Genomic DNA, 15,348 nt, shown 5'->3' on the forward strand with positions numbered 1-15,348 from the left:
GTATGGGCCCCTTGTGGAGTACCATGTTATGGGCCCTTTGTGGAGTACCACGGTATGGGCCCCTTGTGGAATACCATGGTATGGGCCCCTTGTGGAGGTATGGGCCCCTTGTGGAGTGCCTCTGACCTGTGCAGCATGGTCATGGCTAAGCTGGTTCATTTTAGTTAATGGTGAGCCCAACTTTCTGGAGAATTTCAGACGTCCTGATCCCTAAACTCTTTATTCATAACAAGATCTCCACCATTTTATAAGATTGGCCTTACATATATCCTTGCACGTTGTGCACTGTGCAAGCAAGGTCAAACACTAGATTTGCAAGCTATTTAGTCACACAGAATGGAAAGACCTTTCGGCCCGATGCCCCATCTATACTAGTTCCACCTGCCCACTTTTGGCACATATTCCTCTAAATCTTTCCTATCCAGATACCTATCCAAATGCCTTGCAAGTGTCCACGAGTAGTTGCTCTACTCAACAGCCAAAATTCTGTTGCCTCCCTTTGATCTGGTATTTTGTTGGTTGACAGGCTTGATCAATGGTGTTTTATCATTAATGTTTAGTGTTTTGTGAGTCATTCGTAATTGTCACTGTATGTCACGTTGTTACTTGTGGGCGGAGCACCAAGGCAAATTCCTTGTATGTGAATACCTGGCCAATAAACTTACTTACTTAAGTGTTGTTGTAGTACCTGCCTCAACAACGTCCCCTGGCAGCTCGTTCCACATACCCACCACTATCTGTGTGGAAAAGTTGCCGCTCAGGCTCCTCTCACTTACACCTATGTCCACACTGTCACTCAGCATGGAAACAGGCCATTCAGCCAAATGTGCCCACCATTAGTCTGCAGAAGGGTCTCGACTCAAAACATCGCCATTCCTTCTCTTCAGAGATGCTGCCTCACCCGCTGAGTTACTCCAGCATTTTGTGTCTACTTGCCTATGCCAACCAAAGATGCCCCATCTACACTAGCCCCACCTATGGACCATCTATCTATTATTATATCAAAGTCTGTGGCTGCCGCCTGCCGTCCGTCCGTCCAGCTGCCGGCTGCCTTTCTTCCTTTTGATTCGTTGACGGCTGCTCCTTCCTATCAGCTTCCAACACACTTCAAAACAAAGTTGCAAGACAGGAACACTCTGAACTTTTCACTGCTGCAGCAGGCAGGGGAGGTGCAATTGGAATTTTTTTTAAATCCACTGCTGAGGGAGGCAGGGGAGTGCTGGAATCTTACATTTGGGAACGGCTTCAGTTCCGTTGGAGGAGACGGGTGCATGGTGGAATATTGGGTTGGGGGATCACACCATTGGGGGAGCAGACCCAACGGGTCTGCACTTGGTCTAGTATTCCTATAAACCCCTTCCTATCCATGTACCTGTCCAAGCATAGAAAACATAGGAAAAAAAACAAAGAAATCAGGTGCAGGAGTAGGCCATTCGGCCCTTCGAACCTGCACCGCCATTCAATATGATCATGGCTCATCATCCAACTCAGTATCCTGTACCTGCCTTCTCTCCATACCCCCTGATCCCTTTAGCCACATCTAACTCCTTCTTAAATATAGCCAATGAACTGGCCATCTTTTACATGTTGTTATAGTACAAATGTAATAGTAATGGTGCATTAATCAGTGGCGATTAGCAGAATAATTGACCCTGGTCAGCAGTGTGTTACAGGTCTCATCTCAGCCAAGATGTCTTCACTCATCACAATAAAAGCACCACTGCTTCCGTGACAGAAGCAAGGACCAACATCATTCCAAAGATGAGCCGGATTGTAGGATAATTGGCTTTGGCAAAAGATAGTAAATAATCCCTAGTGTGTAGGATAGTGTTAGTGTACGGGCTGATCGGTGGGTGGCACAGACCCAGTGAGCCAAAGGGCCTGTTTCTGAGCTGTATCTCTAACCAGCAGAATATTTTTGCTTATATTTCATTTGTTTTCTATGTCTCTACATCGCCATCTCTCGTTTCCCTTTCCTGACTCGCAGTCTGAAGGGTCTCGACCCGAAAAAAGACCTATTTGTTTTTTCCAGCGATGCTGCCTGACCCTCTGAGTTACTCCAGCTTTGTGTGTCTATCTTCGGTTTAAACCGGCATCTGCAGTTCTTTCCTACACATGCAGACAATTGAGTCGGAAGGGTCTCGACCCAAAACGTTGCTTATTTCTTCTCTCCGAAGATGCTGGATGTTCCGCTGTGTTACTCCAGCATTTTGTGTGTATATCTTCGGTGTAAAACCAGCGTCTGCAGTTCCTTACTACACAGCAGACAATTCACACATTGGTTCCAGAGCAGTCATAAGATGCGAACAGGTTTATCAATGAACTCAGGTTGATTACACTCTTACACGTCAAAGTAAATCTCTCATGTCACCTAAACAATATTGTCATTTCCCTCGTTGGTGCGATCGAGCTGTGCACAAATTTGCTGACATTCCACACATTATTACACAATGTACTTAAAAACTTACTTCATTTTCCTTGAAAAAGTAAATGTGTTATATGTGTGACCGTTTTTTTAAATTTTGGAGACACAAGAAACTGCAGATGCCGGATTCTTGAGCGAAAGTACTAAGTGCCGGAGGCATTAAGTATCGAGACAAAACACTCACATTGAAGGCTACGGACTAAGTGCGAGCAAATGGGATTAGTAGAGATGGGTACAAAAAGCTGGAGTAATTGTAGAAAATTGTAGACCATTCAGATCGAGACCCTTCTTCAGTCTACGGGCTGACATGAAATGTTGCCTATTCCTTTTCTCCAGAGATGCTGCCTGACCCGCTGAGTTATTCCAGCAGTTGTTTGTGTCCATCTATTGTAGATGGGTCGGCGTGGGCAAGTTGGGATGAAGAACGTGTTTCCACTCTGCATAACTCCATGACTCTTCACCTACCAGACAACATCGATGGAACCCACCACTGAATGACATTGGTAAATGACCCAACTCCAAAATGTCCTCAGACCATGATGTACGACTCCATTACCGCGCAACGCAGTCTTTATTCAACCGGAAGGATTCAGATGCCACGTCTTGCCCCTTTAATAACAGCCCGTGACCTTGTTATGCTATTTCACCAGTTTATTAAACATGGACTGGAGCACCTTTTGACCGGATCTGTGCCTGAGTGAGCTTGCTCGAGAGCACCTCCTTCAGAGCTCAGGATCTAGTCTACACTTTAACAAGACCGTCGGATGGAGTTAAAGCAACAAAGTCTTGCTCCCGGTGGACCGGCATCCATGGATTTTTGCCACTGTTTTACAGAACATGCACTTTGAACAGGGAACCTTACGTTACGGAGATAAAACGAGTATCAATGACAAGCATGCTCATTTCCCAGACGATTAACAAATTGGTCGACAACTAACATGTCACGGAAACCTTGTCAGTTCCTTCCCATCCCCCCCACCCCTCGCATCTGCCAAGATATACTTGCAAAAAACCTCATTAGAAATGCTCCCATGCAAAAAAGTGCAAATTTTGGAACGCTTAAGAGTTTAAATATCCTTAATTACAAAAAGCAACCCCTAAATATACAAAAGAACTGAGTCTGTGCAGCATTGGCTGAAACAAGCCTTGCCTTTAGTTAAAAATTTTAGTTAACAGATTAGAGCCCACAAGGTATTTTTTAAAGAGGAACAACTCGGGAGGATTTATCAGTGCAGTTTGATTGTAAACGGAGTAGTTAAGGTTTGGGTTGGTCAAAGTTGTTGGAAATTCCTCCACTAAGTCTGGTTCCTCTAAACTGGTCGCATTTCGCTGTGAATCTTCATGGGTGACATCAAAATAGGAAGGGGGGAAAAACGGGAACCGGATTTACAAAATATAGTTCTTGCTGGGAGATGGGAAAAGGCAGAAGTAATGCTTTGTTTGCAGATTAAAAAAGGTGTGGGTATGCACATCGTGCCTTGCTGTTGGTGTCTGTGGTAAATAATCGTCATGCAAACTGCTTAAAAACCTGACTGACAAATGTAATTACATTTTAGTTTGGTTTTAAACATTAATCTTTTTTAAAATTAATTATTAATCATCTTATTTTATTTTTACATTTATTTAATTTATTAATCTTTTTGTATTATTAAAAATTCAGAAGAAGTGAAAATCGGACTTTAAATAACTTTTTAAGAGGTGCCGGTTCATTGACAAAAAGGAGCGCTGGGCAGAAGAGAAAAGAAAACAGGTGACTTATAATGGAGATTCTGAACTTTTCTCCAATAAAGGTTGGTCAATACAAACTGTGGGCAGCCTCGGGTTGCCCATCTTTCCGGTTTGCTCGGAGGTCCCCGGGAATTAAATCATTAGGAGAACGTCAATGGAGTTATCTAATGGGGGGCGTTAGAACATCTTTTTTTTTAAATATGTATTGAACACCAGCTGTTACTAATTAAAAATGTATAGCCCAGAGCATCCATTGGGGATTGAAGGGCCTGGATGGTTTTTGATCGGCGGGGGAAGATGCTGTGGACGAGGGAGCAGGAAAAGGGGGGGGGGAGGTCAAATGGCAACTTCAGGGTGGCGTCCAACTTGAATTGGCAACTCAAGCAGGCTGGGGTCAACCATTGGCAACAGTTGACTTCGCCATTCAACTGTGCAAAGCCATGAAGGGAGATCAACCAAACAGTCATTGCGGTTACTTCGTTTCACTTCAAGACGAGGATTAGATCGTGTAGATGCACAGAGTCTCTGGCTCAGAGTAGGTGGATCGAGGACCAGAGGACATAGGTTTAAGGTGAAGGGGAAAAGATTGAATAAGAATCTGAGGAGTGACTTTTCCCCCCCACACACAAAGGGTGGTGGGTGTATGGAACAAGCTGCCTAGTTGAGGCAACGTTTAACAAACAGTTAGACAGGTACATGGATAGGACAGGTTTGGAGGGATATGGGCCAAACACGGGCAGGTGGGACGAGTGTAGCTGGGACATGTTGGCCGTGTGGGCAAGTTGGGGCTGTTTCCACTACGACTATGTTTTAAGGACATCTCCCTTACCCATCTCCCTCATCCCTGGGACTTCTGCCACCAAGGGGAGGTGTACTGGAGCAAGCGACGGCCTCTTCCACAGCAGTACCACCCAGTCAAAAGGTTCTGAGCTCTTGTCACCCAGATTTCCATTTGCAACCCAATGAGATTCACCAGCTGAGGCTCTGGGAATGGAGAAGATCTGCCCGACAGAACTGGGAAGAGATGCTATTGAAAAGGGTGACGCACGCAACTGGAAACTCTGGTAGACGTCGCTCCCCATGGACACCTCATGACAACGATTACAAGCAGATTACTAGAAGTTCTATCCCCCCACCTCGACCCCCATGGAAGCCAACAGGAGAAGACTACAATCTAAATTCATGCTACTAGTGCAATGAACACAGCACCTTTACGTCAGACATCGGTCACAAAGTGGGCGCGCGGGGAAACGGCGTCGGGCGAGTTTATCAGATAAGTGGCGCGATCATCCCGTGGAGTCGGGGACCGTCAGGATTTGAGGTAAAAGCCCTTCTGCTGACGCCTGTTCCCCCCAGAAGGTGGCGCGGGCTACTCGATCTTCTTGCTCTGTTCCGCCGTGCCCAGGACCTTCCTCCGCTGGCGAAGCATGTGGAAATAGAGCTGGGGAAAAACTGAATCACAAAGAAATGAGTTGGCAGAGGAAGGGCGGAGAACGCACTTCTAATTTAAGTTTCATAAAAATACTCGTGCCAGGGCAGTATTTTTAACGTTTCCGCTGCGTGGACATTCCGCATGCGACACACAAAATCCATTAACGTGGGACTAACAAAAAATTTAACACCGATTTTAAAAATTGCCTGATATTGGGAGCAAAATGCTCACTCGGCAACTGAACCATCCTATCACCAATTGGGGAGCGGTCCTGAGCTACCCTCCACCTCATTGGGGACCCTCGGACTATCTTCAATCGGACTTTATCTTGCACTAAACAGTGTCTGTACTCCGTGGACGGGCTGATTGTAATCGTGTAGTCTTTCCGCTGACTGGATAGCACGCAACAATAAACTAAACTAAACTAAAAAAAAACTGCAGATGCTGGAAATCTGCAAGACAAATTGCACATGCAGAATGCACTGCCGATCACTCGGTGTTGAAGGGAAGAGAAAGGGTCGATGTTTCAAGTCAAAGAGCCTTTCATCAGAATGGGAAAAGCGGGAAAGTATCCGTGTTTAAAACTGCAGGGGGGAGGATGGTCGCGAGAACCATGGGAATGTTCGTGATAGGACGCGGACCAAATTTATCACAGTGACAATCACTTTTTTTTTTTTAAAAGACGGTGGAGACATAAGAGCAAAAGGCGTGATACTGAAAGTCACACTTGTGGAGGAAGATGGTTATCTGAAGATGGTGACAGACCAATCAGAAACGTCACCCATCCATGTTCTCCAGAGATGTTGTCTGACTCACTGAGTTATCCCAGCACTTTGTTTTGTTTGGTTTGGAGATACAGCATGGAAACAGGCCCTTCAGCCCACCGAGTCCATGCTGACCATTGATCAACCGGACACTAGTTCTAAGTTATCTCACTTTCCCATCCTACACAATTTACGGAAGCCAATCAACCTACCAAACCGCACGTCTTTGGAATGTGGGAGAAAACCGCGGTCACAGGGAGAGCGTGCAAACTACGTACAGATAGAACCCGTGATCAGGATTGAACGCCGGGACTGGTAATGGGTTGTTGCTCTCTAGTTGTTGGTAGGACGGTTCAGTTGCCTCTTAGCAGCCCTGAATCTGGAGATGTGTATTGTCACAGTTTTTTTTGACTGGATAGCACACAACAAAAGCTTTTCACTGTACCTCAGTACACGTGACAATAAACTGAACACTCCTGCACCTCTTGCCTGATGGTAGAGGGAAGAAGAAGGAGTAGCTAAGCTGAGACTGGTCCTTCATTTAAGAATTAGGAGTAAGCCATTTCGAACGGAGTCGAGGAAACACTTTTTCTCACAGGTAGTGGTGAGTCTGTGGAATTCTCTGCCTCAGAGGGCGGTGGAGGCCGGTTCTCTGGATGCTTTCAAGAGAGAGCTAGATAGGGCTCTTAAAAATAGCGGAGTCAGGGGATATGGGGGAGAAGGCAGGAACAGGGTACTGATTGGGGATGATCAGCCATGATCTCATTGAATGGCGGTGCTGGCTCGAAGGGCCAAATGGCCTACTCCTGCATCTATTGTCTATTATGCTGGTGGCCCTGCCAAGGCAGCATGAGATGTATGGAGTCAATGGAAGGGAGGCTGGTTTGCGAGTGTGATGGTCTGGTGTGTAAACTTACACTCTGCATTCCGCAGAGGAGGAGACACATTCACTTACGTGGAATGTAGGATATCATGACCATGATCAGGACAGTGTAGTAGTCAAAGGAGACGTTGTACTTGTTCGGCAGGGTGACAGAGTACAAGCCCATCCTCCGCACATGTGGAAGAGCGGCATATATCGTCAGCAGCTCCCCTGTCACTCCCATTGGGTAGAGACCGATGAACAGCGAGTACCTGAAGCAGGAAGGAGCGAGATAGCATCCAATTAAAAATCTTAAACTGCAACGTTTATAAACTCAATCCCACAACCGGCATCCCATTCCCAGGAGAGACACAAAATGCTGGAGTAACTCAGCGGGCCAGACAACATCTCTGGAGAAAAGGAATAGGTGATGTTTCTGGTCGAGTCTGAGGAATGTCACACATTCCTTCTCTTGAGAGATGCTGCCCAGCCCGCTGAGTTACTCTAGCTTTTTGTGTCTATCTTCGGTTTAAACCAGCATCTGCAAGTCCTTCCCACACATCCCATCCCCAGGATTAGGACCAGCACGATCACACACGCACAACCCCACTCCCTGGGTTAGGAATTACGTACACACTGCATTGCTTCCTCGTGGTTAGGACACGCACACACAGCCCACCCACTCCCAAAGTTAGGGTCTTTTTAGGTTTAGAAAGATACAGCGTAGAAACGGGTCCTTCGGCACCCACACACCAGTTCCATGCCATCCCATCCTCGTGTCCCACACGCCAGGGTTAACCTCAGACGCCAGTAAGCCCACAAGCCCTCATGACCCAGCAATACGGGATGAAACCCGCACTGCAGCATTCTGTTCTCAGGCAATGGTTGCAATATGCAAGTCCCCCTTCCGACCACACACAAAGCTAGCCAATTCCAATTGAAACAGTTGACTTTATTGACTAAAGAATCCTTTAGAGAATTCAGCGGCAGCTTCTATTGAGGATTCTAGTTATCCGTAACTTCAGTTATGTGAACAGACTGTATGACTCCTCCTCAGGTTGAACTTTCTTCTCAGGGACATTATTTATCAACGAGATGTATAATATTTAAAGAAAAGTCAGGCGAGGCAGATTGGAATTAAAGAATTCCCTGGGGATTAGGTAAATTTCCTGGGGGCCGGCATCCCATTCCCAGGAGAGACACAAAAAGCTGGAGTAACTCAGCGGGTCAGACTGCATCTCTGGAGAAAAGGAATAGGTGATGTTTCTGGTCGAGACCCTTCTGAAGTCTGAAGAGAGTCTCGACCCGAAACGTCACCTATCCCTTCTCTCCAGAGATGCTGCCTGACCCTGTTCAAATGGAACACAAGCACTGGCAGGTAGCAATCGAGTTGAACGGAGACACACGAGACTGCAGTTGCTGGAATCTTCAGCAAAACACAAACCACTGGAGGTACTCAGCGGGCATCTGTGGAGGGAATGGACAGGCAACGTTTTTGGGAGAGACCCTTCTTCAGACAGCTCACGCGGGTGAGCATGGCCTACCGCTGCTCCCAATTCATACGGTTGTACAATCCTGGCAAGTGCTGAATTGAAATGGATTTGAACTCCACCACTGCCAATGCACAAAGGCAACAGGGTTTGTACAAGTTATGTATAGTCTTTCCGCTGACTGGATAGCACGCATCAAAGGCTTTTCACTGCAAACACTTTTGTCTATCTTCGATTTTCCAGCATCTGCAGTTCCTTCTTAAACACTTTGTCTACTCCACTGCGATATCTCCTCAAGGTATGGCTACTTTGAAGAAGTTCTCCTCCTACCTCTGAAGACAGTTTTACAACCTCCTCGAAGGGTTTCAGCCCGAAACGTTGCCTATTTCCTTCGCTCCATAGATGCTGCTGCACCCAATGAGTTTCTCCAGCACTTTTGTCTACCTTCGATTTTCAAGCATCTGCAGTTCCTTCTTGAACCCATTCCTTCTCTCCAGAAATGCTGCCTGTCCCGCTGAGTTACTCTAGCATTTTGTGTCTAAACCCACATCTGCGGTTCTTTCTTACACAGCTTCTCACTGTGTCCCAGTACACGTGAGGATAAACTATACTGAATTGCAGACTGCTCCAGTCGCAGCAGTTCATGTTTTGCAGCCTGGCCAGTGTAGGCCCGTGGTTAAACGCTCTGATTACTTTGACATTCCCCACTCAACACACAGACATGCAGCAACAAAACCAAGGATCCACTCTTGCACACACACTGGGAAACCTCCTGTCTTACAGTGCCTTTAGCAGAGGGGCAGTGGGTTATATTCTGGGTGGAATTAAAGGGACCCATACATTTCACCCCATTCTTTCAATGTTACAGAAAGCTGTGAAGACAAGAAAGGAAAATAAACTGCATCAGAATACAAAGCAAAAAGGCAAATCCCAGGCAGGATAGCTCGAGTGGTGACCTTTAGCGTAGTTTAGAGATCCTTTAATTTAGTTTAAACATACAGCGTGGAAACAGGCCCTTCGGCCAACCGAGTCCGCGCCCACCATTGATCCCCGCACTCTAAAGGGCCTGTCCCACTGTACGAGCTAATTCAAGAGTTCTCCCGAGTTTCCCTTGATTCGAACTCGGAGAATTACGGTAATAGCCGCTCGTAGGTACTCGGGGCTCTTATGGATATTTGTCAACATGTTGAAAAATCTTCACGAGTCTTCACGAGCTTACCGCGTTTCCCGAGTACCTTCCGTTAGCATTACGAGCCGCTAAGAGTAGTCCCGAGCTCCGACGTACCCGCTACGTTCATTCAACCTGCTTACCAAGAGTTTGATTTTTTTTTTTTTCAAACTCGGGAGAGCTCTTGAATTACCTCGTACAGTGGGACAGGCCCATGACACTATCCTACACACAACGGGGACAATTTACCATTTTACCAAAGCCAAATTAACCCTCAAATCCGTACGTCTTTGGAATGTGGGAGAAAACGGAAGAAAACCCGTGCATGTCACGGGGAGAATGTACAAACTCCGTACAGACAGCACCCGGAGTCAGGATCAAACTCGGCTCTCTGGCGCTGTAAGGCAGCAACTCTACCGCTGCACTGTCGTGCCACCCCTATTGTCTACAATGTGATAATGAGAGTGCTCCTGTCAGGAATTTAGTTTGCATAAAGAACTGGGAAACGGCTACAACCACCATTGAACGGAGGGGAAGGGCCACAAATCCGCTGTTATAGATTTTTAATTCCTTCCCCATTATCACTGCTGAAGTTATTTAATAAACATGTTAAACATGTTAATGTGACAATAAAACATGGGAGCAGAATTAGGCCAATCATCCCATTAAGTCTACGCCGCCATTCGATCAGGGCCATCTATTTTCCCCTCTCAACTCCATTTACCTGCTTTCTCCCCGTAACCCTTGACGCCCGAACTAATCAGGAACCTATCAAACTCCGCTGTAACCCCCTCCCCCATCCTTCTAAACTCCAGCCAGTACATTCCCAGAGCCATCAAACGCTCCACACATTGACCTAATCATCTCTGGGATTATTCTTGTAAACCTCCTTTGGACCCTCTCCAAAGCCAGCACCTCCTTCCTCAGATATGGTGCCCAAAATTGCTCACAATACTCTAAATGTGGTCTGACCAGTGCCTTATAACGCCTCAGCATTACACCCGTTTTTGTATTCTAGCCCATTCAAAATAACGCTATCATTGCCTTCCTTTCTACCGACTTGAAATTTTTGGGAATCCTGCACCAATACTCTCAAGCCCTTTTGCACCCCTGATTTCTGATTTCTCTCCCCATTTAGAAAATAGTCTACATCTTTATTCCTACTACCAAAAATGTGCGACTCTGCACTTTGCTACACCATATTCCATCTGCCACTTCTCAGTCCAACTTCCTAACCTGTCCAGGGGTTTCTGCACAGTCCCAGATTTCAGGAAGATCTGTTTCCGATGTAGGGCAAATCCAGGATCATCTGCAAATCACACGCTTGTGTCCTAAGGGGGTCTCCTTTAAAAACTGAGATAAAAAAGAACATTTTTCTTTGAAGAGAGTGGTGAATCTAAGGAACTCTCTGCACAGCAGCTTAGCTTGACAAACAAACATTGGCTATATTTAAGAGGGAGTTAGATGTGGCCCTTGTTTGGCTAAGGGGATCAGGGGGTATGGAGAGAAGGCAGGTACGGGATTACTGAGTTGGATGATCAGCCATGATCATATTGAATGGGTCGGTGCAAATTTATAACAGCGGATTTGTGGCTCTTCCCCTCCGTTCAACGGTAGTTGTAGCCGTTTCACAGTTCTTTATCTATATCTATATAATATTAAAACTCTGTGTGTGTGTGTTTTCTATTGTTTTTGATTCCTACTACCAACAAATGTGCGACTCTGCAGTTTTTTACCACCATATTCCATTTTACACTTCTCAAGTCCACACTCCTAACCATTTCGTCCAAGTTTTCTGCAGAGTCCCAGATTTCTTTACACCATCTGCCCCTCGTCTATCTTCGTACCATCCGCAAATATCTTCGTATCATCTGCAAATCACACATGTCCTTGTGTCCTGTGTGTGTCCGTCTCAGGAACAAAACAAGATAAAAATCTGACATTTTCTTTGAAGCTTTGGTTCAACATAAGGATGTTCACTGCAGCTTAGCTTCCACAAACAAACAAGATTTTTTTTTTCCCCTGACATACTTCTGGGGAAACCAACTATTTGGGCGGACCCAACTCCAGAAGCTACAACCACCATTGAACGGAGAGGAAGGGCCACAAATCTGCTGTTATAGATTTTTATAGAACTGGAATTGGGTCTATAAAAATCTATAACAGCGGATTTGTGGCCCTTCCCCTCCGTTCAACGGTGGTTGTAGCCGTTTCACAGTTCTTTATCTATATCTATATAATATTAAAACTCTGTGTGTGTGTGTATGTGTGTTTCTGCCCGACTTGTGGGTGCCAGCCTTTGATTCGTTGCTACGCCAACACCAGAAGCAGAATCGCCGAGATTTTTTCCATTTCTGTAGAGATTTCACTTTTCATTCCAAGTATCCACTCCTGATTACATTTTGTCGTGTTTATGCACACATTTTTAATAAAATCCTTCTCCCCCCCCCCACTCATTTTGTCGCCCCCTGCTGGCCAGCGACCATAACGGCTGCAGGCGCCCGCCTCTCGCCTCAAAGACCCTATTTAAAAACAGCCGCACTGCTGAGTGCTGGAATCTTATGTTCGGGAACGGCTTGAGTTGGGGGACCACGTCTCCCGTGGGGGCTACGGGTAGGGAACGGCTGCGTTGGGGGAGCAGACCCAACGGGTCTGCACTTGGTCTAGTGACAAACTAAATTTCTGACAGTTTCTCTTTCTGATTTGGTCTACCTGAACCCGAAAGAGAAACCAAAAATGCCCGCACAGAGTTTGGGCAGGAGAACAACTACACTTACGACCAGTAAGGCAAATATATCTAAGTGCAAGAATCAAGATGATTGAGATACAAAATAAATGCCTAGGATATTATTACAAATGTTTACCAAGTCCAAGGATTTGTGATTTTTTTTGGGGAGGGGGGAGGTGGGGGTGCTTCCTGGTGGAACAGGAAAAACATTACTTCTTAATTTAAAGTTTGAAGAGAAAATATGATTGCCTGGGATGTGGTATCATCAGGCATTGCTTCAACACTAGATAGAGGGGTAAAATACACATTCGCCGTTTAAACCTAATTGATGAATATGGAAGTGGACAACAGCAAAGAGAAAAAAAAATCTACAAGACTGTAAACTCATTGTATGAGATGAATGTACAATGGGTCACAAAGCCGCCACTGAGACATTAGATCGAACATGGCAAGATCTTAGACACAATGATAAATTTACAGGAGGTGTAACTTTAATGCCAGCTGGAGATTTCCGTCAAATGCAGCCAATGATGCTATGGACTATGAAAGGGGATGGACTACTGGACTTGGACTACCATCAAACGGACTCTAATGGACTATATCTTGCACTAAATGTTATTCCCTTTATCTTGTATTGTATCTGTACACCGTGGATGGCTCAATTGTGATCATGTATTGTCTTTTCGCTGACTGGTTAGCACGCAACAAAATCTTCTCACGGCACCTCGGTACACGTGACAATAAATTAAACGAAAGATGAATTGAAGGCCTGCATGAAAGCATCAAACATTTGGGTAAATTCTATGCGCATTCAAAGGGCCATCCGTTTGCGAGCTAGTTTTGAGTTTGCTCAAATTAGGAAATTGGAGAATTAAATACAAAATGTCATTATTTCAGTGAAAATTGTTGCATTGCTTCATGACCTGATGGAAGCCAATGCTGATGAACACCAAAAAGCTGGAGTAACTCAACGCCATTTGAATTAGTGATGGTTGTGTGAAAAAGCAAATTCAGGTGTGCCATCGCATAATCTGGAAATAAAAGGAGCTCAAATTGTGCTACTCAGAAATTTGAATCCAGCACCACTATGCACAACATTATCAGCTTAAAAAATACTGAGTTGACAATAATAACTGATAATGGTGTTGAGGAATGTAGACAAAATGCTGGAGAAACTCAGCGGGTGAGGCAGCATGGAGCGATGGAACAGGTCGAGACCCTTCTTCATACCCGAAACGTCACTTATTCCTTTGCTCCATAGATGCTGCCTCACCCGCTGAGTTTCTCCGGCATTTTTGTCTACCTTCGATTTTTCCAGCATTTGCAGTTCTTTCTCAAACAATGGTGTTGAGGAAAAATGTCTTTATCCCTCGAATCCCAATTTTCCTATCTGACCTCCCATTCAGGCATCTTCACTTCCATGTTCAACTTAGTTTTGCCACTGTTGAGCTTAATCTTGAAACCCAGTTTTTCCCCCATGGCCAGATCTATGTTGGTTGTGCCAGAGATGGAGAGAGATAAAATCTATACATCTATATGTTATACCCTTTATCCTGTATCTGTACACTGTGGATGGTAATCATGTATATTCTTTTCGCTGACTGGATAGCACGCGATAAAAAGATTTTCATTGTCCTTCGGTACAGGTGACGATAATAAATTAAACAAATGGCTTCGAGCATAAAGGCAAGGTAAACCGCCCCGCTGCTTTGAACTTTGCTTCCAAGAGAAAGAGGGTGCCTTTGGCAGCTTGTTACCTGGCCCATTTGATGGGGTAGGGCAGATGGTTGAGCAGGCTGAACGTGTAAAAGGAGTAACGCACAATCTCAGTCAGGGTCCAGGCAGCGACAAACAGGAGCACGCTATCCTCGCTCTGCACCTGGGCAACAAGAGGAGCGAACAACAGGAAAGTTACCTCCAGTCACAGGATTTCAGTGTCAATAGACAATTGGTGCAGGAGTAGGCCGTTCGGCCCTTCGAGCCAGCACCGCCATTCAATGTGATCATGGCTGATCATCCCCAATCAGTACCACGTTCCTGCCTTCTCCCCATATGCCCCGACTCCGCTATTTTTAAGAGCCCTATCTAGCTTATTTTTTAGTTTAGAGATACAATGTGGAAATAGGCCCTTCAGCCCACCGAGTACACACCAACCCTCTGAAGAAGGGTTCCGACCCAAAACGTTACTCCTCTCCAGAGATGCTGCCTGACCCGATGGGGTACTCCAGCATTCTGTGTCTATTTCTCAACATCAATCAAGGGTCACACTGGTTCTAGGTTCATAGAGTGATACAGCATGGAAACAGACCCTTCAAGCCCAACCTTCCCACATCGACCAACGTGTCCCATCTTCACTAGTCCCACCTGCCTGTGTTTGGCTCTTATCCCTGTAAACCTGCCCTAATCATGTACCTTCCGAAATGTTTCGTAAACATTGCGATTATTGCGATCTCAGTTGTCCCAGTGTTATGCTCGTTGTTAAATATTATCCCAATCTCCCATCCTACACATTGTGGGCAGTTTACAGAAGCCAATTAACCCAAAATCCTGCATGTCTCTGGAATGTGGGAGGGAACCGGAGCATCCGGAGGAAACCCACACAGTCGTAGAGAGAACGTGCAAATTCCACACAGGCAGCACCCAAGTTAGAGCCGAACCCCGATCTCTGGCGATGTGGGTTGCGCCACTGTAGCCCGTCTTAGTTCAATGGCAAACCCAAACGCTAGCATGCCTGACAGCGCAGCGTTCAGC

The 15,348-nt window shown here is 45.7% G+C and overlaps 1 protein-coding gene across 1 annotated transcript in view; it reads right to left on the reverse strand.

The window, feature by feature from the left end:
- Positions 1-2,296: 2,296 nt before the first annotated feature.
- hacd2 (3-hydroxyacyl-CoA dehydratase 2) overlaps positions 2,297-15,348 on the reverse strand; it is a 29,680-nt gene continuing 16,628 nt past the window's right edge. The window contains exons 5-7 of the mRNA XM_055638795.1: positions 14,355-14,476; positions 7,305-7,483; positions 2,297-5,605 (exon numbers count right to left, since the gene is read on the reverse strand). Coding sequence (XP_055494770.1) covers positions 5,523-5,605; positions 7,305-7,483; positions 14,355-14,476 — 384 coding nt within the window. The 3' untranslated portion in view covers positions 2,297-5,522. The remainder of the gene's footprint in view (positions 5,606-7,304; positions 7,484-14,354; positions 14,477-15,348) is intronic.

The sequence above is a fragment of the Leucoraja erinacea genome, chromosome 7, assembly GCF_028641065.1.
Source record: "Leucoraja erinacea ecotype New England chromosome 7, Leri_hhj_1, whole genome shotgun sequence".
Lineage (NCBI taxonomy): Eukaryota > Metazoa > Chordata > Chondrichthyes > Rajiformes > Rajidae > Leucoraja > Leucoraja erinaceus.